Raw genomic sequence first — 21,792 nt, 5'->3', positions numbered from 1 at the left:
GCGTATTTGTGCCATGCTGCTTTGCATCCGACTATTACTACCATGCACGTTGCTCATGTATGCATTTTTATTGCAACAACAACGAGCTGTTTTGAACATCTTTGATGTTGTGTTTGTTATGCTTTTCTTTAACTCATTGCGCGTGAGTATCCTTTTTTTTGCCAGCATACTACTCTACTCCTATAGTAATATGTTCTTTTCTTCTTTCTTTTATTATTATGTTTCTTTTGAAGCATACCTTTTTTACGTTGTGTGGATGTGCCTATCCCTGAAGCTCAACAAGGCTTTATCCGAGTCTAGGAGGTAGATAGGCTGCCTCCACTTGGTTATCGCTACTTACTTTAGTGATGATTGAGAGTCTCAATGCCAGAATTTAAAAGCTAGGTGGTGTAAGTAAGGCATGCTCTAGCACCTGAGGGGAATTTAATGATAGCATCTGCTATACTGCTGTATAGCGGAGCTTAAAATTTTGCCTCACATCAAAACAGGGGGAAACCCTCGCAAATTTTTTTTTAGGTCAGCGGAGTTTTTACGCAATATGATTGGCTGAGAGATTGAAATACCAAAGGGTTACAGCTAGTTGATTTTCTGTTGATCTGCCAATAAATTTATTATTGTGTTTATAATAAAGGAATGATCAAATGTATACAGTTTAAAGCCTTTATTATTCAAAAATAAGATAAGATGTAACTATTCACCGCACAGTTTTATGCAAGGGATATTTTTTAATAAATTCGGTATATGAGAAAATTCATATAGGTACAGCTGTACACTAGGTACCAAGCCCTCCCAATGCCATATGCTTTGCCAAACATACGTCGTTTATGATTGATACTCAACATGTTTCACTATAGAGCAAACACATAGTAGCAAGACGTAATGAATACTTGTGCAGTGAAATCAGGTTTAAATAGATTTCACAAAAAAAAATAAAGCAATAGTAAAATACAATAGAAATCAACTGTATTTTATTTTGTGTATAAAATGAACTGAAGATCCTGGAATTGAGTAAAAAAAAGAAGAGTATTTATACATTTGCAACTAGCTTGTAGGATTAGTGATGATAAAGAGCAATAGGTTCTGCTATTGCGATATCTGGCAAATGTTGTTGATGTTTGATTTAAAGTGGTAATCAATGCAGGAGCACTCGCCATAAGGGTCGATTTGAGTAACCTTGATGGGCTTGGGTGAGCTATCGTCATAACATAATTTAATGTAACCTTGATGGTTTAAGGTGTGATGTTTGTTACTGAAGTATGGAATTCTTTATCTGGGATATTGTGCAACTATGGCAGTAGGAGGGCATAGTTGTCATATTTGAATATGCTTGTTATTGATTTGATTCTATTTGGATAAAGATACCATCACTTATTACGACCATCATGGGTGTGATTGAATACACTGTGATCAGGAGCGATTCATTCGCACAATGTGCGATATAAGCATGCATCTTTACTTTAGTATTTTTAAATGGTTTTTTAATGTACATTTGAGCGCTTTCATTAATATATCCAAATAGCATGAATTTGAATGAGTGCTATTTGATGAACTTTGGTTTTCAATTAAGTTGCGTTTGGGTGGCTATTTCATTACAACTTGGTTGAGTTGGCATTTGTACAGATAGTAGCGTCGAAACACTGGTCTTTTTATGTTGGTTTACTTTACACTTTACCCGCTATAATTATTCGGCAATCAATGCAGTAACTGAAAATTCCTTTCTATGATTAAAACCCCCTCAAATTATGCATACCATCTTTCTGATATAAAGTCGCTACCATCAACATAGGGTGCGAAAACTCTGTTCCCTTTTCTTGTTGAGATGCGCAGCACAAACTTCAACCTTTGCCAAACCACAATGAAGCAAGATATCAACAAACGGGTTTGAATACAACGTTTCCCAACCCCTATCCCATTGGTCTATGGCTCGTCATCACTTGTAGTTTAGAAGTTACGTATGGGGATGATGCAGAATTTGCCTAGATATTTGATGTTTTACCAGTGTTGTTCAACATTACAGTGCCATCGAGAAGGCTACTTCACAGCTATCTTTGGTAGTATTATCATAACCTATTTTTTTTTTGTCGTACACTCTTGTTCATCTCAATAGTATGCAAGATGATATATAAATAATATTTAGATGCCTACTTTTATATTCACTACTTGGCTATAATAGTATCCGACATATACATTTGTATGGTCGCCATCAAGTAGCAGGTTGTACGAGTTATGAATTCTTCAAGATTCTAATTTACATCACATAGCCATACCATTAGTACGGCTTTCAGAATTACACTTTTGGCATATCCAATTTGTCAATAAAATAGGTAGATGGATATTGTGTCCCTGTGTCATGAATGTGGTGATCTTTGTTTTGCAGCTCGTTTGAATAACTTTTCTAATGCTCCGGTTGCTCTTCTAGGGCTATCAAAATGTTTATACGCTTTTCTGGGAAAGGTGCATCCTAATTTGAGGATATCAGTACATCTAATTTTACAATGAACTAGCTCGTCTTCTATTACATAGTATTTATGCTTCTTTTTTGCTAAACGTAATAAAGTAGCAGTTCAAATCAAAGAGTTGATATCTATGATTTTGACGAATAAAACAAATGTAACCAGTTGAGGGTCAAAAAATCTATGAGTGTAGCTATTCATCGCTTTTTCAGGGAACAAGGGTGATTGAGTAAGAGGCTATAATGATACAACACATTGATCTTGTCGACTGAGCATCGTATGGTTCGCAAATCTGTATTTGCACTTGCCAAAACGTAAAACTTAAATGTACTACTACTAAATGAGGGTAAATCAGAATCACTAACATGTCACCATTTGATGGTATAATAAAAACCGGTTGTAAATCAATTTCCTTCTCTCTTTGATCATTGTAGCACGCATGCTGATGCTAGTCAACGGATAAAGAACAAAAATACGATGATCACCTTAGCAACGGCCAAGAGACGCAGTGTTGTGTATGTCAAATGCAATATGCAATTAGAACATTTTAGCTGGCTGTCAACTTATAATCGTAAATGAAAACTCATCAGGGCTATTCGATCCCATCATTTGCATCTAGTGATAAGTTATAGTTAAAAAGGCTTCGCATGGATTGCATGCTGGTTACAGTAAACCAATTCAAATGCCTTATTTTGGGACTCGTGAGCATGTTTTACAAATCAAGTCAATATAATGTCGATTGAGCTTGATGTGTCATTGATCACTGTTGACAGGGACATTTTAGCATCTGCGCGACCATGATGGAGATGTCGGGAGCGGCACTGCATCCCAAGTTGGGTAAAGCATGTCTCTTTTGATTAGTCCGTTTACTACGGCACAGGTTCAAATCTCGCAGTGCCTCGGTTTTTCATATGTAGTGGATCAAGTTCCTAATTTCGTTCATCTGTATCTCATGACAATTTGCATGTAAGGAGCATCTTGGTCGAGCTGACACTGCTAGTGTGTCAAGTCTGCGTGCGCCGCGGGTGGCGGTAAATCCTTCTTTGTTTCCTGGCTTCGGGCCACAGTTCTTATATAAAATTCTTAGAGTTTCGATTTATCAGTTCAATAAAAGACAACTTTAAATACAAAAAAAAAAAAAAAAATGATGGAGATGTCATGCTGAATAGCTCTTTTTAGATATTCCCATTTGCGGAGGCAAGAGCGACAACGGCCAGTTTATGAAGTTCTTTATAAAGTGCCATCTAGCTTTTATCATGAATCTTTGCAAGCACCTGTTTTATAAATTCAATGTATAGCAAACTTGGAGACAATCAAGACTTTGCCCTATGTAACAGTTTTGTAGGTGAATTATATTTCGTGGCACCCTTGCAGCCTCGGTATCCTGGCGACCCTGTTTTTTTTTGTTACAAAGCAACCAAGATTTGCGATAAATTGTGGAGTTGTAATCAACATGTACTAAACGACTTAAATTTAGATAGAGTTACACGGCATTCCGTTGCATTCAAGCTCTTTTCGTAGAGCAAATACCTTATTTTTGCGAAAACCCATATTAAGTGTGCATTTTACGAACAAAATGCGACCTGAATAGCTAAAATGCCAATCGATTCACACGTATAAAGTATGAAAAAATGCTGAAAGGTGTTTGATGAGAGTACATGGTATCTAAGATGGCGCAATAATCCCCGTCTAATTAGGGACAATAGCAATCATTTGGATATATTTTGTAAATCGACTGTTTGAAAAGCTAGTGGGGAAGAATCTGGAATATAGTATAATAGTGTCTCGAAGTTTATCTCGTTTCTGTTACTATGCATTTAGGAGGTGTATGACGTTGGCATTACTTATGACTAAACGAGAATGTACCTCTGAGGACCGCCGGTGGTTTTTTGTGATCGTAATTGATGCTCTTTCATTGACAAATAAAGAATCTTATCTCTGGAATCAGTCTGATTTACGCCTATCAACTACAGGTACTGAAAGAGCCACGCAGCGATTACCGCAAGACGACATTGTTTATTTCGACTTTACTACTTTTTTTTTTTTTAGCAAAATAGCGTAGCAATCTCATTTTTCTCTCTGCTTCGATGGACATGTCCACAAACTTCCAAAGAGAGAAGCGTGGAAAGGAAGTTCAGCCGCAATCTCACAGAATACAGGTTTATCTTTACTTCTCTGTGAAATATAGAACACAGGGAAAAAAGTGTATAGTCAAAGATACATCTGTTGTGATACAGTTCCATTCAATGGAGATTGCCAAGTAGAGAAAACCATGTGGGAAATCTATAACCAAAGCTGTCTATATTTGAGTTTTAAATCATCGCAAAAGAGCTTATCTGGCTGGTTCCTTGTGCTTCCAGAGAAAGGTACATCTCATCTATCTATTTAATGAGCCATCGTTCTAGAAGAACGATAGATGAAATACATTTTGAACAATTGATGCTCTGCTGTAAATGAGCTAGATCCCAAACTTAAGGTTTTTCTATTTCAGTCTTTTGTTTGGCAGACAGGGTTTGATTGATTTATTCATCATCTTCTAATTGCCTTCTGAATTCTTTCTACAAAAAAAAAGGCACACAGCGCAATACTATCTTTCTTTTTCTCGAGTCGCACTTGAGCTGATAAAGTTACGATTATTCCCAGTAATGATTGCGAAAACTCGGATAAAGATGGCTCAGAGATGTTAGTCATGATAGTAGTAGTATAAATGCCATTATAAACGATTCCCGGACAGTCAAATTTCAAGTGTGCTTGGAAATAGAGAAGAGTTATAGTTTGCTTCTATAAAACACATGGGGTTCGAAATCATGAACCATTCTGAGATGCACGCTCCAACTGCATCAGTAAAAATACATTCGATCTTTTTTGCAGCATGGTGAAATATCATGAATGAGAAAGCAGTTACACAATAATAGGAGGCGATCAGCACCAACAAAAAAATGAAACATTAGATACCTGATTGGAGGTGAGTAGCAAGAGGGTGCAAAATAAAGGTACCCTTACTATTTCGAGATGAGGATTTCTTGATGTAACAAAAGAAATTGCTATCTTATCCTTTTTTCCTCCAGCTTTGCTTTCCTCTTTTTTTTTTTTTTTTTTTTTTTTTTTTTCTCTATCCTCCAAAAAGAAAAAAAGTTTCAAACTGTTCAAATACAATCAGATTATACGAATTTACAAATCACTATGGGGAATGAACAATCAAGGCCAGCATCAGTGAACTCACCGGATACCCCAGTTAGTTACCCTACAGTTGTCAAGACAAAAACTGCTACTAAAAAGCCTCAACCGTATGCCTCCTCATTTTTCGATACTCATATGGCAGTGCCATTACCGCATCAATATGCTCGAAAACCAAACCGACCTGCTGGGAACATTAACTTTTTCGAAGTAGCGGCAGCAACTGCTCAGCCCGCCAGATCAACGCATTCAAACTCTTCTTCAAGATCATCTATCAAAACAGCATCCACAAATAAGAATTCTTCTTTATACCCTTCATCGTCTCATAACAATAGCACCCGAGAAAAGAAAGTGCTTTCTCCAGCCAGCTCTTCTGCATCATCCATTGCCAGCACTACTGTTCAAACCGAAAACATAGCATCCATCAAAGCATCAAAAAGCGAATTGATTGCCGATGCATCCGACTATGTTATTTTACATAACAGAAGATACTGGAAAGGTCATGGCACGCAACACTTCATGCTCCCTTGTGACGATGATGAATCAGACCGTTTGATGACAATGGTATATAAGCATGATGCCCTCTAGATGATACACATGAATGTTAAAGACTTTTTGCTCTGATTATAGCATTATATCCTAAAAGCTACTTTCCATGGCAATTTCACTGCTCCCGTGTATAACATGTTGGAAAACTCCAAGCACAAGACCAAAGTATTGGATATAGGCTGTGGATCAGGCACTTGGTATGTTTCATGGCATTATCTTGAAAAAAACCATGAGAAATATACTGATATTAATTTCATATTACCACAGGATCCTTGAAATGGCAACGGAATTCCCAAATACAGGTAATTTTAATATGCCCACCTTTTCATTGAGCCGCCAATGCTAACTTAATTTACAGAGTTTTATGGCATTGATGATTGCCCACTATTCCCAACTCATATCAAACCAAGCAACTCACACTTCTTGCTGCACAATATCCTCAAGGGATTACCGTATCCTGACAACGAATTCGACTATGTACATATGCGTATGATGATCTTTTATTTCTCGCCAGAGGAACTGTCTCTATTATTGACCGAAATATCAAGAATTATGAAGCCTGGTGCTTATTTCGAGATTATGGACACAAGCTATACAATTCGCCATGCTGGCCCTATATCAAATCAGGTGGTGAATAACGACTGTAAGTATACCAATTCACACACACACACAAGAAATATAAACTAATCCTTTGACATGATAGTAAAACAAATGTTTCATTCAGGCAGCGCATCATTAGCATTCAAAGCTCAACACGAATCAAACACAAATCATCCAATTTTCAGCTTTTTGATGGTCGCTCCACAGAAGCCTGCAACATCGTTCGTTGGTAACTTTATTGATATCTGCCAAGAGCACGCAACATTACCCATTGGCGGTTGGGGAGGCGGTCAAATTGGCAATTTGCATGGCTTGAACTTCAAATCATTACTACAGTCCATTGAAAGTAAACACGACCAAGAACTGCCATTGAACAAGAGCGTAGTCGATAGCATCCTTGAAGAATGTGAACGACATAAATCTTATTTGGATTGGTATGCGTGTTATGCAAGAAAACCCCCATTGGAAGATGAGCAAATTGAACAAAGCACGCTTGATTCCATCTATGAATTCGTTGAAGGATTCGTTGATGTGTAATAAAATCTCTTCTTTTTTTTTTTGTACCATATCATTCTTGCTGACTGTTCGACCAAGATAAATATACATCATTTCTCACGCATCGTGAACACATACTCAAATTAAATGCTTGATTGTAATTCCCTTCCCTGAGAAGAAAGTGCTGTAGAGATACTAAACACAATGAGGCACCGCCAAGTCAGATCATCACTTTAAATGGCCATCTTCACAAGCAGCACTTGTCCAACACGTCCCGAGTCAAACCATAAGCATGGTCTTTGTTCAGTGCGCTGTTAGAGCATTGTCTGATCTCTAGAAACATCTAGCCATGGTTGGATACACTCAGCTACTGCATCATTCTACAAGCACGACACCCTGCTGCAATTCATGCGAGAAAAAAAAAACATGAGCGAGCCAGTTGTTTAAGCAACAAAAATACCAAATGTGTATTTTGGATGCAGGCGATCGCATTTACACAAGTTTTGAGTTATGAAAACGCATGGTGGCATCGCAAATTCATACAGAGAATGCACATGTAAAAAAGCGGACATTGGATTTGTTGTGGGGAGATCATATATGATGTGACATTAGAACAGATAGCAGTTAACGATGGATGTAGATCGAATTGATATTTATTTAGAAATGTACTAGTTATGAAAAAAGAAAAAAGATATTGAATAATGAGTAGAAATAATAAAAAATGTAGTAAATGAAAAAAAAAAAAAAAACTATTGAGATTTAGAAGTAAGAGCTCTATGTGCCTCGGCTAATTGAGCTTCAAGGACACGAATACGATCTTCAAGACCTTTGTCTTTAGAGATAAGAGCACTCTTTTCCGACTCGAGCACGGCAACACGGGTCGTGAGTCGGGAGTTATCACTCTCTAACTCTGTCACTTGCTTCTCCAAGGTTTCCATTTTGATGATCTTCTTGAGACGAGAACGACGAGCAGCATCAGTATTCTTTTGACGCTTCTGAGCAGCTTCGTCACTATCTTGTTGGTTTTCAATCTTGCGCTTCATTGAGTTCATGTTTGGTGTAAAGACAGTTCCGCCAGGACGAGGAGCAATGGGGATGGCAGTCTTGGGCATGATGGCAACAGGTGCAGGCTTGGGCGCCACTGGAGCCAGACGACGAGGCTGTTGAGTTTGCACTTGAACAGGTCTTGGAGCTGGCGATTGAGCAGTAGCGCTGTTGGCAGTATTTAAGATGTCAGGGAAGAGAGCAACCAAGGCTTCAGCAGAGACGACCTCATTTTCTTGATCAGAGACAGGACTTGCAGTCAAAGGAGGAGAAATGGGTAGTAATTGGAAAATGTCTTGGAAGGCATCAGATTGTTGTTTCAAGAAGAGATCATTGCTGTTGGAAGGGATTGGCGTGAACCAATCGTCCATAGATGGAGAGTTGGAAGTGGTAGCAGAGTTAAAGACTTGAGCAAAAGCTTGATCTTGCTGAGTCATGGGAGTGATGGGGCTAGAATAGCCACCAGCAAAAAAGTTGGGATTAAATGGTGTGGTCATGGTTTTCTTGGTTTCTAAGATTTTCAGATGGGGTAGTTGGGAGTATTATCAGTTTTTTTTCTGTTGCAGGTAGATGGTTCGTCTGTAGTATAAGAGAAAAAAGGCTTGCTGGGACGAGGGTTGAAGAGCAGCATTTTTGGGGGACAATCAAAAAGCATATTTAACAAATTTAACAAATTAATCAATATTTAACAAGATATAAAATTGATTCAAATAACAAAGGGGGGAAAAACGACAAGAGAATTAAAAGGCAACCATTTTTAAACAGTGGAAATAAAAGTGAATAGTGTTTAAAGAAATAGTTGAAAGGGTTAAAAAGAAGAAGAAGAGGAAATACAAGGATGGCGCTCACTCCTCCCTTTATTTATAGTCTGTAAGATAGCAAGATGCTCCAATTGCTGATTGGTTAACCCGCTATTGCTCATAGCTGAAACTTGGGATTCATTGGTTAACCTTTATTTGTTCCTTTACAAATGATTTCCATATGGGTATTATCATCAAAAAAATTTGCATCTACTATTGATCCCCTGTGTGTTTGTCGTGTGTGCGTGTGTACATCCCACGCTGTTATTATTAACAATATTTGTGATTACTTTATCTCTACGAACCAGCAATTTTTGATACGTTTCTTGGTAACAAATGGCTTACTGAATCTCGCCTCCAATTGGCGTTTCCTTATGAACCCAATATCCTTCTTGTGCATATCGTCATGTCCATCTTCAATCCAATTCAATGCCGTTGTACTTTTCAACACATTCAGTATGCGATGATGCTTTTGATTTGGCTGCCATTTCTTGATAATTTTGGGGTTTGATTTGATAATCAAATTTGTTTCCTCATACACTGGCTGATCCAGATTCAAGAGTGGCTTTTTCGCTTGTATTTGAGACACCTTATCACTAATCATGGCGCTATTTTGAGTTCCAGAAACAAGCATCTGCCGTGACACCGGAGCTGCGGTCTCCAATGGTTGCTCTTCCTCATCCTGTTCAATATCCATCAGTTCTTGATCTTCATCGCTCTCTGATTTGTCGTCATTGGATGGCACTGTTGTATCATCAGGTGGTATATTGAGATGTGTTTCTTGTTGATCTTTTGCCGGTATTGGGCTCAGCTGTGGGCTGCCGGCGGTTAAATCGAGGGATAGTGGAATTTCCATTTGATTCAGCTCGTTTTGATGAAGGACATCATCGTCACCGACTTTGCTGCTAATCAAACAAGCCTCTGGAACCACCCGCTGTTCGTGGATGTTGTCAGTGCTACTGCTAATACTTGGATTTGTCTCAGCTGTCTGCGGTTCCTGAGAGATTTCCTCTTTTGATGTTGTATTGTCTTTTGTTGTTGGAGCTATTTCGGATTGGCTTAAATCATTCGCTCCACCTTCATTTTGGTCAGCGACCACAGGCATGTGTTGTAACTGTTTCACTATATCTTGATCCACCATGCATTCATCGTCGCTATAGCCCGGCATATAGCCATTGTCCTGTTCCATGTGTTCGTCATGTTGTTCATCCGTCTCATTCATTACCGTTTCGTCCGCAGATGTGTTGATTGATGCTTTGTTCATGTTCCCAGTGTCTTGTCGGTTATTTGCATTGTAATCAATGGCAGGAATTGAGCTTGCTTTGTCTTGGTGATTGTGTTCTTTGTTTTTACCAGTATCATTCATAGTGTGTATTGATGATGTGTCTTCTGTGCTGTTTACTGACTTTTCAGATTTGCCCTTAACAAGTGCATGTTCAGTTTTGTCGCTGTCCGCAGTTTGTGATTTCTGGTGTTTGAGCTGATCCACAAGAACATCGCTTTCATCTAATGGCGCCACGCTGTCAGTTCCCGGTTCTGAAGCACTCTCATCCGATGCCTCAGTAACAGGTGGTGTGCTTTCACTACTCGAACGGATATGCCTTCCTTTAGCTGTTGGAGGAACAAATGTCACGTTGCTCCAATCCATTGCCCATTCATCCTTGTGTTTCTCCTTGAGCATGTCCTTGTAAGTCTTTGGTTTTGCGAGTGTATCGCCATGTAAAGACCTCTTTGGCTTTCCAATACTGACGGCAGGCATAATGCTCTTCTGGAAATGTGAATCGTTTCCTCCCCATAATTCTGATAAAATGACTCTGTCGTGTTGTGATGGAGCTCGTTCTAGCAAAAGATGGTCAATGACACGTTGAGAGGACGGCACAACAAAGTCTGCATCCAATATGGCTCGTCGTGGTAGTTTTCTGCTACGTTTCTGCTTTGGCTTTGGTGGTGTAGTGGTATCAAGTGTCATAATTTTATGTTGCAAGCAGAGGAAAAAAGGTCTTGTCTTTTCATTTTACGCCGAGATTCCTTGTTGTTTGGGTCTCTTACAAGTCACCCAATGATGGTTTAGCATTGCATAAATCCTCAATCAAGCTCTCCTTTGATGGGCTGTATAGTAACACAACCAAAACCACCATGCTGCAAAGTCCATTTTCTGCTTTCAAACTCTACATGGCTGTGTAGAGTCTGCTGATTTAGATCATCGACTGGATAAGCAACATCTCAAGCGCTCTGAATGAAGTGCTGTATATCACTGACGTACCATGTTTTGCATCTTGACGAGTCGATACCATGAGCAGCATACCTATGATATTCGATCAGATGTCAAACAAAAATAAGAGCCCTGGGTTATATTGTATCGCTGGCTTCGACACAGAAACAGCCTCTGCCTCGGTTTCTTGTATGGAGATGGATCAATCATACAAATGTGGCATTCCTTCGAAATAAACTGGGCTGTTCGTCCTTAAACAAACCCTTATAAGTTGGCAGTAGTTTCTGCTCTATCCCTACTTTATCTCAGGCAATTTTAAGCAGCAATACATAGAAATACACCATGGCACCTCGTCAATTACAACCAGGATCATAAAAGGCTAATTTGGTGTTAATTAGCACTGACTTTCAAAGGGTCAAAATACCCTCTTATATGGAGATTTGCTCCGCCATGGTTGACCTAGAACAAAACAGGTTGTGGTATATCTTACAGCACCTCCCTCTTTTTCTTTTTATTATCATCTAAAAAAAAAAAAAAAAAACTTGTCATTATGGGTTTGGCCTTGGAGAAATGCTGTTGCTTCATACCACTTCGTATGGGCACATTTATCATTGCACTTTGGTTTTTTGTACGTTGACATCTCAACTCATTATGGTAGAAACTGACCGGTATCATGTAGATTGCTTACTTGTTTGACGCTGTAACTGGTTTCCTTGGTATCAATTGTAGGTTTCATTCATTACAAAGCACACCCAGCTGTCGCTTATACTGATTCATCCATGTAGCCATCATTGTGTATTCAGGACAAACAGCCAAGGCATGGTACTATATCAACTTGTTGTTCACAGTGCTTGTATTTGTGGGAGGGCTGTCTGGTATCATTGGGTCAATATTTGTATGGCCACCAGCAATGGATTTATTTATAGGATTGCTATTAATGTTGCAAATTAGGCACAAAGAAAATCGGCCAGATTCTTCAGCATTGTTGTTTGGGTGTGTTGCGCATTATCCTTCATCAAATACGTTATTTCCTTGGTTTTGATGGTTGTTTACCGTCAAAACATGATCAATACATGCATCCGATCCGGTATCGTGGGATTTGGAAACTCGCAAATTGGACTTGGACCCACAACAATCTCGACCAACAGCTACTATTCACCTGTCAAATATCCAAACACCATGAACGCACATGCAACATCTGCTGAGGATTGTGAACATTCGATTAAAATGTTGATCATCTTGTGGGGCGTTCTCATCTTTATCGTGCAAATGGTTCAGGTAAAAAAAAAAAAAAAAAAGGCATGTTCTGTGAAGACCGAAGCATAGATCCTAACAGTCATTCAACTGTAGATTTATTTTGCATCTGTTGTTGGCGCTTACGCTACCAGACTTCGCAGCGGTGCTCGCCATCATCGACTTCACGACCAACAGATCAAGGACTTTGAGGAATCAAGATTCCACATGTCAACTGTCTATTAGGTCGCTCGACCATGTATCCTTTTTCTTCATCATATACTTCTGTACATTTACTTCAAGTTAGCTTTGCGCTACATCCATTATTACCATGTCTTGTAAGAGAAATGAATAAAGCATCATTAGACAGGTTTCTACTGATAGTTTATTCAACGTTAGATTTGATCTGCACTGTACACATGGATGATTTGCTTTTGCATTTGATGTTGATGAACGCTAGTGGCCTGAGCAACTATCTCAGATACTCAGGATAGGTTTATTCGACTCATGTGCTGATTGATGTCGATTTTCCTCGTGATGCTTTTCCCATTTTGCATGAGTTTTTTTGACATCCAAGCTTGAGGACATTGCAATCTACGTCACTGCTTCGTCGCTGAGCAACTGCTGAAGAAGATTTTCTGTGGTTTATTTTTTGTCTTTTCTCTCTTGTATATCAACTCACTGTTCTTCCTTTCAATCATTTATAACAATATAACGTAGAAAATGAACCCTGCTCAACAAAACAAGGTTGATGTTAGTGTAAGTATCAGAATATAACGACATGAAGATGCCTTAGTTCAGCAAATGTCGAATACGTGTTTACGCCAGCAAAAAAAAAAAAAATAATAATAATTTCTCACACGTCTACACATACACTATAGCAATTAAGTGAAGAGGAGAGAAAGTTATTCCGTATGTATGGTAAACTCCCTGATCGCAAAGATCTTTTGGGTCACAAGCTGAAGGTATTGTATTATGACATTATGAGCATCGAGCGGTATCTGATGAATCATGACGAGTAGGAGCGCAAATACTTTGATTCTGGTGATTATGCGCTCTCGAAAGCCGGAAAAGAGCCCTTGGCAATAGGATCAGAGCATCCTTCACCTGATACTATCCCTCACTCCAACCCCATCTCATTGCCTGGCTCCAGCCCAGTCAAGGAGAGTCCTTTGGTTTCAGAATCGGATAAAGACGCTGCTAAACAGCAGTAAACATGTCTTTTTGTGTCATGGCATTATGCATTGAATTTGTGATATTTGCAGAACACTCAATCACCGTTTTACTCACACGCACACACACACACACACACACGCACATACACATCGCCAACAATCGAACCGACGCAATTAAATCAATACTTTTGACTATTCCATTGTATTCCAATACGACTACTATACAAAGCCTTTCTTTTTCTCAATCATATTACGAATATCTCTTGTTGCGACAGCATCATCTTCCTTTTTCCTTTCCATTCGACCACCCCTCTCCTTATCTTTTGCGATATCTTTATTATTAAAAAAAAAAAAACACTTTAAGCAGTTCAAATGTATTGTCCTGCCCAGTTGTCGATGGGATATTTAAAGGGTTGTCTTCCGAAATTAACCTGAAGCTGCGCAGGCCCATCAGCACCTACGCTCGGGAAGTAGTGATGGCGGACTAAACCTGAGAAAGCCTGTCCAACGACAATACCATTGAGAGTATATGTAACATTGCCAGTTTCAGGAGCATACAGGCATCCAACAGTATCACCTACTGTCCAACTAGGACCAAATGGCTGACCACCAGTAGCATCATCACAAAATTTATGCCCATCATCGCTATGGTAACCAACAGAATATTTGTTCCAACCTGGCATGCGAAAGATAGGGTAAGGCCTTGTGCAAAGACCAATGGCCATTACAACATCTGGACCTGCTTGCTGTACCGTGATTTCAAAATAGTGTTGTGCCATGGTTTGATTCTCATACTGGTTTTGACCTTTATACTCGGAAATCTTTAAAAATGGGTGTGATGCTAACGCGGTCGCATCAAAATCTTCCAAAGGCCCACAATTGGGGTGAATTGCAGGCCAAAAGCGAACAGTATCTGCCTGTTCCACGACGTAAGCAAGGCTCTGTGGGTTGGATTTGATGTGCTTAAATAGCTGATTGTTCTGAACGTTGGTATCAATGTGAATCGTATTCAAAAATCCTCTCTGCCCAACTTCTTGAGCTTGCATGATGGGAAAAGCGTCTATTTGTGTCGAGAATGCTTGAATAAACATTTCACCTCGTTCAAACGAGTCGAATGAAGCATCGTGGTATTTTCCAAGACGGTACACTTCGCTATCCGGGTCCATGCTTGATTGAAATGCATGATCATAGCTTGGAGGCTCTTCTTCAAAGTTGTCGTTCTTCATTGTTATTTAGGTGGTAAAAAAAAGGTAGAGTGCGATTGCTGAGCAGTAATTGTCATGCCCTTTTGTAGTTTTTGAAATGGAAATCTTGGATTTGGCTTTTGAAAGTCATCTGGCAAACAGGCTGAGCAGGCTGTTATCCTAACGTAATAAATTTTTAGTCCATAGACACTTTTACAAACCTAATATGGAACTGAGTTGCCAGGCGTTTGCCAGGCAGGGTTCATATATGATTAGCAATTTTATATCAATCAATAATCAAGTTTCTTCTAACATTTTAGCTATTATTGATTTTGCAATGTTAGTCAAAGGCCCGCGGCAGTGCGAACCACCTGAACGTAGGTAGGTTTCCACCAAAGTGAAGCTTAGGTCAGGAAACCAACCGAAGAAGAGTCGAAATTCTTATCATAACGTAATAGATTTATGGTCCCTAGACATTTTCAAAGCCTCAAAAAGGAAAGAAGTTGATCTAACAAGTATTTTGATAGGCTGGCGTTATTAAATATAGAATGCAAGAGAGATAGCATGACTAGCAACAATGCTATATAACTTGCCACCTACTTTCCATACGCTTCAAAAGCATCTATTACTGTATTGCCTCCATGATTAAAAAGGCATTGAGTTTGCCAACCAGCCCTACCAGCCAAAATCAATTCAAGCCCAGAACATTCTCTCTGTTCAGGATTGGTCAAATTCTGTCCATTTTCGACTTGATCGAACTAGTTTATGATATTCGACTATAGAAATTGTGGTGATCAACCGATGCTTCCTAATACATTCTTGAAGTGCTTTTCAAGGCGCTTCCAATGGTACCAAGTAAGATGGGTGTTTTGAATAAACTTATTGAGTAATCTACGAAAATATTAAACGGGGTTTCTGGCCAAAAAGTCGAAATTTTACATATCAAAGTCCCACAAAGAAAATTTCAGAGGTTACGTTAGATCAATAGAAACATTTTGGTTCAATATATACCATAGTAAAAGCCTTCATTATCAAGGTGAAAAACGCGATCGTTTGATTTTTAATGAAAACCATGAGGGATACCTCATGCTTTTTGGTCGATTTTCGGCCATGTTTTTTAGGTCCCCAAAAAGTGGAGCAAAGGTGTCAGTGTTGAGTCTGTAGCGGTTGCGGACATTCAGTAACTCAGCAAGAGTCGGATCATGATTTACATTGTTTCTCACTGTCTACATTAGGACATTAGGTTCGACACAGAAGTGAATCATATAATCGATTATGATGGTCTCTGATAGTGAAGGATAATGATGGCTACAGATTGTATCATCATGGCTGATCGAACGAATCGGATCCTTCAATTGAATGATATTAGATAAACATGATACGATGTATTGACTCAGTTGAAACAACAAGATAGATTGATGATTCATCAGTAATGATCTCTTATAAATAGGATGTGTTTGAATCAGTTAATAAATCTAGAAGTTTTCGTATCTGGTTACTTTTTATAGTCTTCCTTTTTTGAAATCTATCTTAATTTGTTAATACTGTATCTTTGAATACAACATTTTTTTTAACCGTGTAATCCGGATCACTATTGATTTTATACTACAACCGTTTACTCCATTTTATCTCAAATGTCTCAAGAACATACTACTGTTGCTGTTAATCCTGCTGGCTCCTTGGAAAACGCAATTGCGGATTTGCGTGAAGAAGTTCGTGGTCTGGCTGTCGAAATTTCGAAGGCTGGCGGTCAGCCAGAAAAGGAGGTGGAACCCCTACGTCTTTTGCTGGGCAAAAGGGCTGCTGACTTGCAATCTCTGTTGGATCTGGTTGTCTTGACATCAGATGGATCTGGATTGCCTCCTGGTTTTTCTTCGTTGCGCTCTGCTGCCAAGGCTGTCAACTCTTTTGTACCTGACGGTCTTCCCTTGTTCCAATGGACCGGCCTGATTAGGGATAGTAACAGGGAAAGTTTTCCGAATGTTGAAGCATGTATTCGTCGGTTTGAGGATGTACTCATCTCTCATGAAATGAGCCTTGACACCGACTGGTCCCGCTTGTTGCCCCGTTGCTTGGGTATTGACCTGCGTAACTGGTTGAATGAATTTGTCGAAGGGCAAGGGGATGCGCAGATCCCTTGGTCCGCTGTGAAGAAGGCGATCATCTCTCGTTACGGTGTTCCTAGGGAGCAAAGTCGGTTTGCTCGGATCCATGAATTCTTGGCTTGCACGAAGCAAGACAGTGAGTCTATTGACTCCTTCCTGGAACGGTTTAAGGGTTTGAGAGCAAGATCCGAGGTGTCTGACAAGCATGTGGCTGCTCTGGTGTTCTTCGATGCGTTCCCGAATTCTGTTTCTCGCTTGCTTACTGTAGCAATGAGCCAAGCTTCCGAAACTTCGTTCTATGATATCGACTATATGTCTTCTGTGGCCCGCCGTCTGGATGCGACTATTGAGAAGAAGGTCGGTAATGGTGTTGATCGCTTGGGCTCTCGCAAGAGAGAAGCGGATGCTTCACACCTTCCAGTATCCAATGAGGCTAAGAAGTCAAGATGGTACGAGGCACCGAGTTCTTCTGGCGCTCGTGGGGCTTCTTCGCGTCGTTCTAATTCTGGTGTCAGGGATCCTTGGGTTTCGAAGTTTGGCAAGACCATGGCTCAACATCGTGCGGAGCAATCGTGCAAGGAATGCAATGGACACTACGGAAAGGGTCATTCGTGTGCCACCGGTGGTTCTTCTGGTCCTACAAAGACTGTTCGCATGATGACGAAGCGTCCAACAGTACAATCCATGGTGGACAAGGCTTTGGCGTCTGAGGCTGGTGCTGCCGTACTTCGGGAAAAGAGCAGGGAGGTCAATGCCTGTTCCGCTGCGTCTTCGGTTGCTGCTTCTGTCGTTGCTGCTTCTGTTCCCGTGCGGGATGAAGTTAGTCCTGGTTTGTCTTCTGTTCAGGAGACTGAGAACACTGAGGTTGACTCTGATGTGGAAATGTCGGAATCAGATGGTCATACTATCACCGATGCTGAGGACCTGTGTGGTCGAGCTCAGGCTTCGATTGTTGATGGTATGGACAGTGTTTCTGTGTCTGATGTTGACTTGGTGCAGAATTTGTCTGCTCAAGAATGTAAGTTTGATGCTGTATTTAGTGCACCTCCTACATTGCGTTCCAATGCCATTTGTGTTCCAATTGTGGTACAAAATGTCATTTGTTTCGGCATCGTAGACACTGGTGCGACTTTTAGTTGCATTACTGACGAGTTTTTCGATCATCTAGGAGGTCGTACTCATTCTGGTTTTGAAGCTGCTGCTGCTGACAGTATTGTACAGTTGGCACATGAAGCGACTACCGTTCCTCGTGTTGGTTCTGTGGTCTTGAATGTTACTTATAATAAAGTTGTTAGTTCACATTCATTTGAAGTTTTTACATTTTATTCGGAAGAAAATGTACATGTGTTATTGGGAATGGATGTTCTCTCTAAGATTGGTATTGGTATTAGTGGTTTAGTGAGTCAGCATGATTTTCAGACTGGGCCCAGAAAGCCAGATCCTGTTGACGACTCGATTGAACCTAATCACCATCCATTTGGTAGTGATAAGGAACGTGCTCCTTACGTTAGGCTATTGAATGAACTGTTATTGGAGAATTCGCAAATTGACATGAGAAATACTCAGTGTAATTTGCCTGATTCTGTTATCAAGCTGGATACTAAGCCTGGCTGTGTTGCCTATCGTGCTCAATATCCACTTGCGGAGGCCTATAGGGATGCTGTTAATAAACAGATCCAAGTGTGGCTTGATGAAGGCGTTATCGAACGATCGGCGAGTCATACCCGCTTCAATCATCCGTTGTTGGTGGTGAAGAAGAAAGATTCGAATGGCAATTATGACATGTCTAAGCCTCGTGTGGTGTTAGATGTCCGTAAGTTGAATTCGATTTTGGAGGTTGATGACAAACAACAGTTGCCGTTGATTTCATCTATTCATCAGAATATTGGGAATAAAACGATTCATACTTGTCTGGATATCCATGCTTGTTTTACCAGTTTTGGATTGGATCCCTCGCAAGCTCATAAGGTTTCGTTTACTTCGCCGTTTAGCAATACTCAGTACACCTTTCGGAAGGCTGCGTACGGTATTCGTCATGTTGGTTCAGTAGTTGTTCGTACATTGCAGAATCTGTTGTCAGATCTGAATACGTCCAATGCTGCTACTCCCAATTCTACCAAGGATGACCAGTCAGTGTTCTGCTACGTTGATGATATAATCTGTAGTACCTCGGGTAGCTTGGAAAATCACTTTAAACTTGTTGCTGAAGTGATTCGTCGTTTGACAAAGGCTAATCTGGTTTTGAATCCAGAGAAGGTGGTCTTTGCTCAGAGAAGCATTTACCTTTTAGGATGGAGTGTAATTGATGGCAAGTTAGTCCCTGATGGAAGAAAACTTACCAATATCATGCAGTGGCCTCCTATTAAGACTGGTAGACAGCTTGCTTCGTTTCTGGGTCTGATGTCCTATTTCCGATCTTCTATTCCGATGTATTCTCGCTTAACGGGTGATCTCGACTCGTTGAAGCAGTGTAAAGATTTGTCGAAGGTCTGGACGGCAAGACATGACAGAACTATTGCAAATTTGAAGGATGCACTTACCAATGCGTTGGTTATGTCCACCCCTGATTTCTCATGTCGATTTCATTTAGCTACTGATGCTAGTCTCACTGCAATTGGTGGTTTGTTGTACCAAGTGATTCAGAATGAAATTCGGTATATTGGTTTGGTATCGCGTAAACTCTCTCCTTCTGAACGCAATTACAGTACTACAAAACGTGAGCTTTTGGGAATTTGTTATTCATTAGAAAAGTTTCATCGGTTTCTGTATATGAGACGGTTTACCCTGCATACGGATCACAAGAGTTTGATCTATTTGAATACGCAAGAGATTCCTAATGCGTTGATGCTTGGGTGGTGGGAGAACATCTTTTCTTACACTTTTGACATTGTTCACTTACCTGGTGTTTTGAATGTCATTCCTGATGCTTTATCTCGGCTGTATGAAGATGACGATGCTTCCGCACGCCATCTTCTGGGGGGCAGGTACTATGCTGATGGAGGTGAAAGGTTGAAGCAGAAGAGAAAGATGGGTTCTAAGTTGAAATCTACCACACCAACTGTTCAAATGAAACGTATTCCTGTTCGAATTACTCGTGTTTTACGAAAGGATACTAGTATTGGTGATGATGGCCTGGTTGATGTGAAGCATTCTTCGATGAAAGCTAGCACCTCATCAGCTGCCTCGTCAAAGCAACAACAAGAGTTAATTTTACGTACTATGAAGTTTTGCGATTATGTTACCCCACCTGCTACTGAACGAGATAATATGATTATTTCTCAACATTTGGTCGGTCATTTCGGAATCAACCATGTTGAAACTGCTATTCATCATGAAGGATTCCATTGGACTAACATTCGTAAGGATATTGAACGTATCTTGGGGGATTGTATTGAATGTAACAAGTTCAACATTGCTCGAGAAGGTTATCATCCTTTCCGAAGTGCCAAAGCTGATCAACCTTTGGATCATTGGTGTATGGATCTTGGTGATATGGGTGTCACAAGTTCATTCGGTAGCAACTTCATATTCGTAATGACGGATATTTATGGTCGATTTACGGTCATTCGCTGCATTCCAGATAAGCATGCTACTACTATCGCTCGTGAATTACTTCAGGTTTTCTCTCTTTTCGGTTGGCCAAAGATCTTGACATCTGATAGAGGAAAGGAATTCATCAATGAGGTTGTAGAAGCTATGGTCGAGATCAGTGGTATTGACAGACGTCTCTCGTTAGCATGGAACCCGTTGGGTAACAGTGTTGCGGAGAGTTGGATTAAACTTGCAAAGTCGACAACAGTTAAGTTGCTTAAAGGAAAACGTGATCAGTGGGAACACTATATTCCTTGGGTTAATTATTGTCTGAATGTCAAGTATGCTAGATTGCACAAGTCTCGTCCTTATACGATTCTGTTTAATCGCCAACCTAATGGTTTGACGGATTATTCAAAGGTAGACTTGACTCGTAGTTACGATGTAGTGGATCAGAAGAAGATTGATGAGAAGTATAGCTTCGTTCAAAATGTTCTTATTCCAGCTATCTCGAAACGTATTTTAGAGACTCAGAAGAAGGATCATGCCAATTTTGCTAAGAAGCACAAGATCATCGAGAAGCCTTATCCCGTTGGGAGTAAGGTGATGGTAGTGAATGAGAATAAGAGCAACAAGTTGGATGTTCGATATGAGGGTCCCTATTTGATCAACGGAATTACTAGCAAAGGCTCGTACGTTCTGATGGATCGTACAGGTAATCTCCTGAGTTATGATGTACCTACGCATAAATTAGTGTATAATGCTGCGGCTAATGCTACGCTAACTTCTAAAGAGGACTTCATTCGCGAACATCAAGAGGTTCAAGCGGTTATCAACCATAGAGGCTCACCGGGCAAGTATAAATACTTGGTGCAGTGGAAAGGATTTGATGAACCTACTTGGGAACCTATTGAACATTTCAACTCTACTGAATGTATTGAATTATATTGGGGTAGAAGGAATGGTGCAAAGGCTGTTGGCAAGCGCAAGATTGCTCCTGCAACAGTAAATCAGAATAAGGCTGCTACTCGTCCTCAGAAGAAACGTGGTAGACCAGCTAAGAATCGGTCTTAATGGCTGAATGGTATGATGTCTGATCTAGTCTTTTTACCTTATTGTATATTTTTGTCCTTTCAGAGGTTTTTAAAGGTTTTTTAATGACGGATGCTGCCCATATCATTTTGGTTGAATATTGTATATATATTGTATTTGTATGTTATCTAATATCGTTATT

The 21,792-nt window shown here is 40.0% G+C and overlaps 7 protein-coding genes across 7 annotated transcripts; 4 read left to right on the top strand and 3 right to left on the bottom strand.

Annotated features, from left to right (window-relative positions):
- Nucleotides 1–5,636: 5,636 nt before the first annotated feature.
- Nucleotides 5,637–7,316, top strand: ATC70_001540 (Mannose-P-dolichol utilization defect 1-like protein; the record flags this gene model as incomplete). The annotated part of the gene is made up of 5 exons (XM_064820935.1): nucleotides 5,637–6,194; nucleotides 6,261–6,376; nucleotides 6,447–6,481; nucleotides 6,538–6,822; nucleotides 6,883–7,316. The coding sequence occupies 5 exons, from the start codon at nucleotides 5,637–5,639 to the stop codon at nucleotides 7,314–7,316; spliced, it is 1,428 nt and encodes a 475-aa protein (XP_064684855.1).
- Nucleotides 7,317–8,023: 707 nt separating this feature from the next.
- ATC70_001539 (Glyco_trans_2-like domain-containing protein) lies at nucleotides 8,024–8,815 on the bottom strand (the record flags this gene model as incomplete). Its single annotated transcript, XM_064820934.1, has 1 exon — nucleotides 8,024–8,815. One exon carries the CDS (start codon nucleotides 8,813–8,815, stop codon nucleotides 8,024–8,026), a length of 792 nt encoding a protein of 263 aa, XP_064684854.1.
- Nucleotides 8,816–9,404: 589 nt separating this feature from the next.
- Nucleotides 9,405–11,087, bottom strand: ATC70_001538 (uncharacterized protein; the record flags this gene model as incomplete). The annotated part of the gene is made up of 1 exon (XM_064820933.1): nucleotides 9,405–11,087. One exon carries the CDS (start codon nucleotides 11,085–11,087, stop codon nucleotides 9,405–9,407), a length of 1,683 nt encoding a protein of 560 aa, XP_064684853.1.
- Nucleotides 11,088–11,880: 793 nt separating this feature from the next.
- ATC70_001537 (uncharacterized protein) lies at nucleotides 11,881–12,809 on the top strand (the record flags this gene model as incomplete). The annotated part of the gene is made up of 5 exons (XM_064820932.1): nucleotides 11,881–11,958; nucleotides 12,010–12,055; nucleotides 12,116–12,225; nucleotides 12,282–12,608; nucleotides 12,681–12,809. The coding sequence occupies 5 exons, from the start codon at nucleotides 11,881–11,883 to the stop codon at nucleotides 12,807–12,809; spliced, it is 690 nt and encodes a 229-aa protein (XP_064684852.1).
- A 477-nt stretch (nucleotides 12,810–13,286) lies between these two features.
- On the top strand, nucleotides 13,287–13,777 carry ATC70_001536 (uncharacterized protein; the record flags this gene model as incomplete). The annotated part of the gene is made up of 3 exons (XM_064820931.1): nucleotides 13,287–13,322; nucleotides 13,445–13,528; nucleotides 13,586–13,777. The coding sequence occupies 3 exons, from the start codon at nucleotides 13,287–13,289 to the stop codon at nucleotides 13,775–13,777; spliced, it is 312 nt and encodes a 103-aa protein (XP_064684851.1).
- A 329-nt stretch (nucleotides 13,778–14,106) lies between these two features.
- ATC70_001535 (uncharacterized protein) lies at nucleotides 14,107–14,964 on the bottom strand (the record flags this gene model as incomplete). Its single annotated transcript, XM_064820930.1, has 1 exon — nucleotides 14,107–14,964. One exon carries the CDS (start codon nucleotides 14,962–14,964, stop codon nucleotides 14,107–14,109), a length of 858 nt encoding a protein of 285 aa, XP_064684850.1.
- Nucleotides 14,965–16,556: 1,592 nt separating this feature from the next.
- Nucleotides 16,557–21,632, top strand: ATC70_001534 (uncharacterized protein; the record flags this gene model as incomplete). Its single annotated transcript, XM_064820929.1, has 1 exon — nucleotides 16,557–21,632. One exon carries the CDS (start codon nucleotides 16,557–16,559, stop codon nucleotides 21,630–21,632), a length of 5,076 nt encoding a protein of 1,691 aa, XP_064684849.1.
- Nucleotides 21,633–21,792: the final 160 nt, after the last annotated feature.

The sequence above is a fragment of the Mucor velutinosus genome, assembly GCF_035048745.1.
Source record: "Mucor velutinosus strain NIH1002 chromosome Unknown tig00000041, whole genome shotgun sequence".
Taxonomy (NCBI): domain Eukaryota; kingdom Fungi; phylum Mucoromycota; class Mucoromycetes; order Mucorales; family Mucoraceae; genus Mucor; species Mucor velutinosus.
Note: the sequence above shows the minus strand (reverse complement) of the source record. Positions and strands in the feature narration are given on the sequence as shown.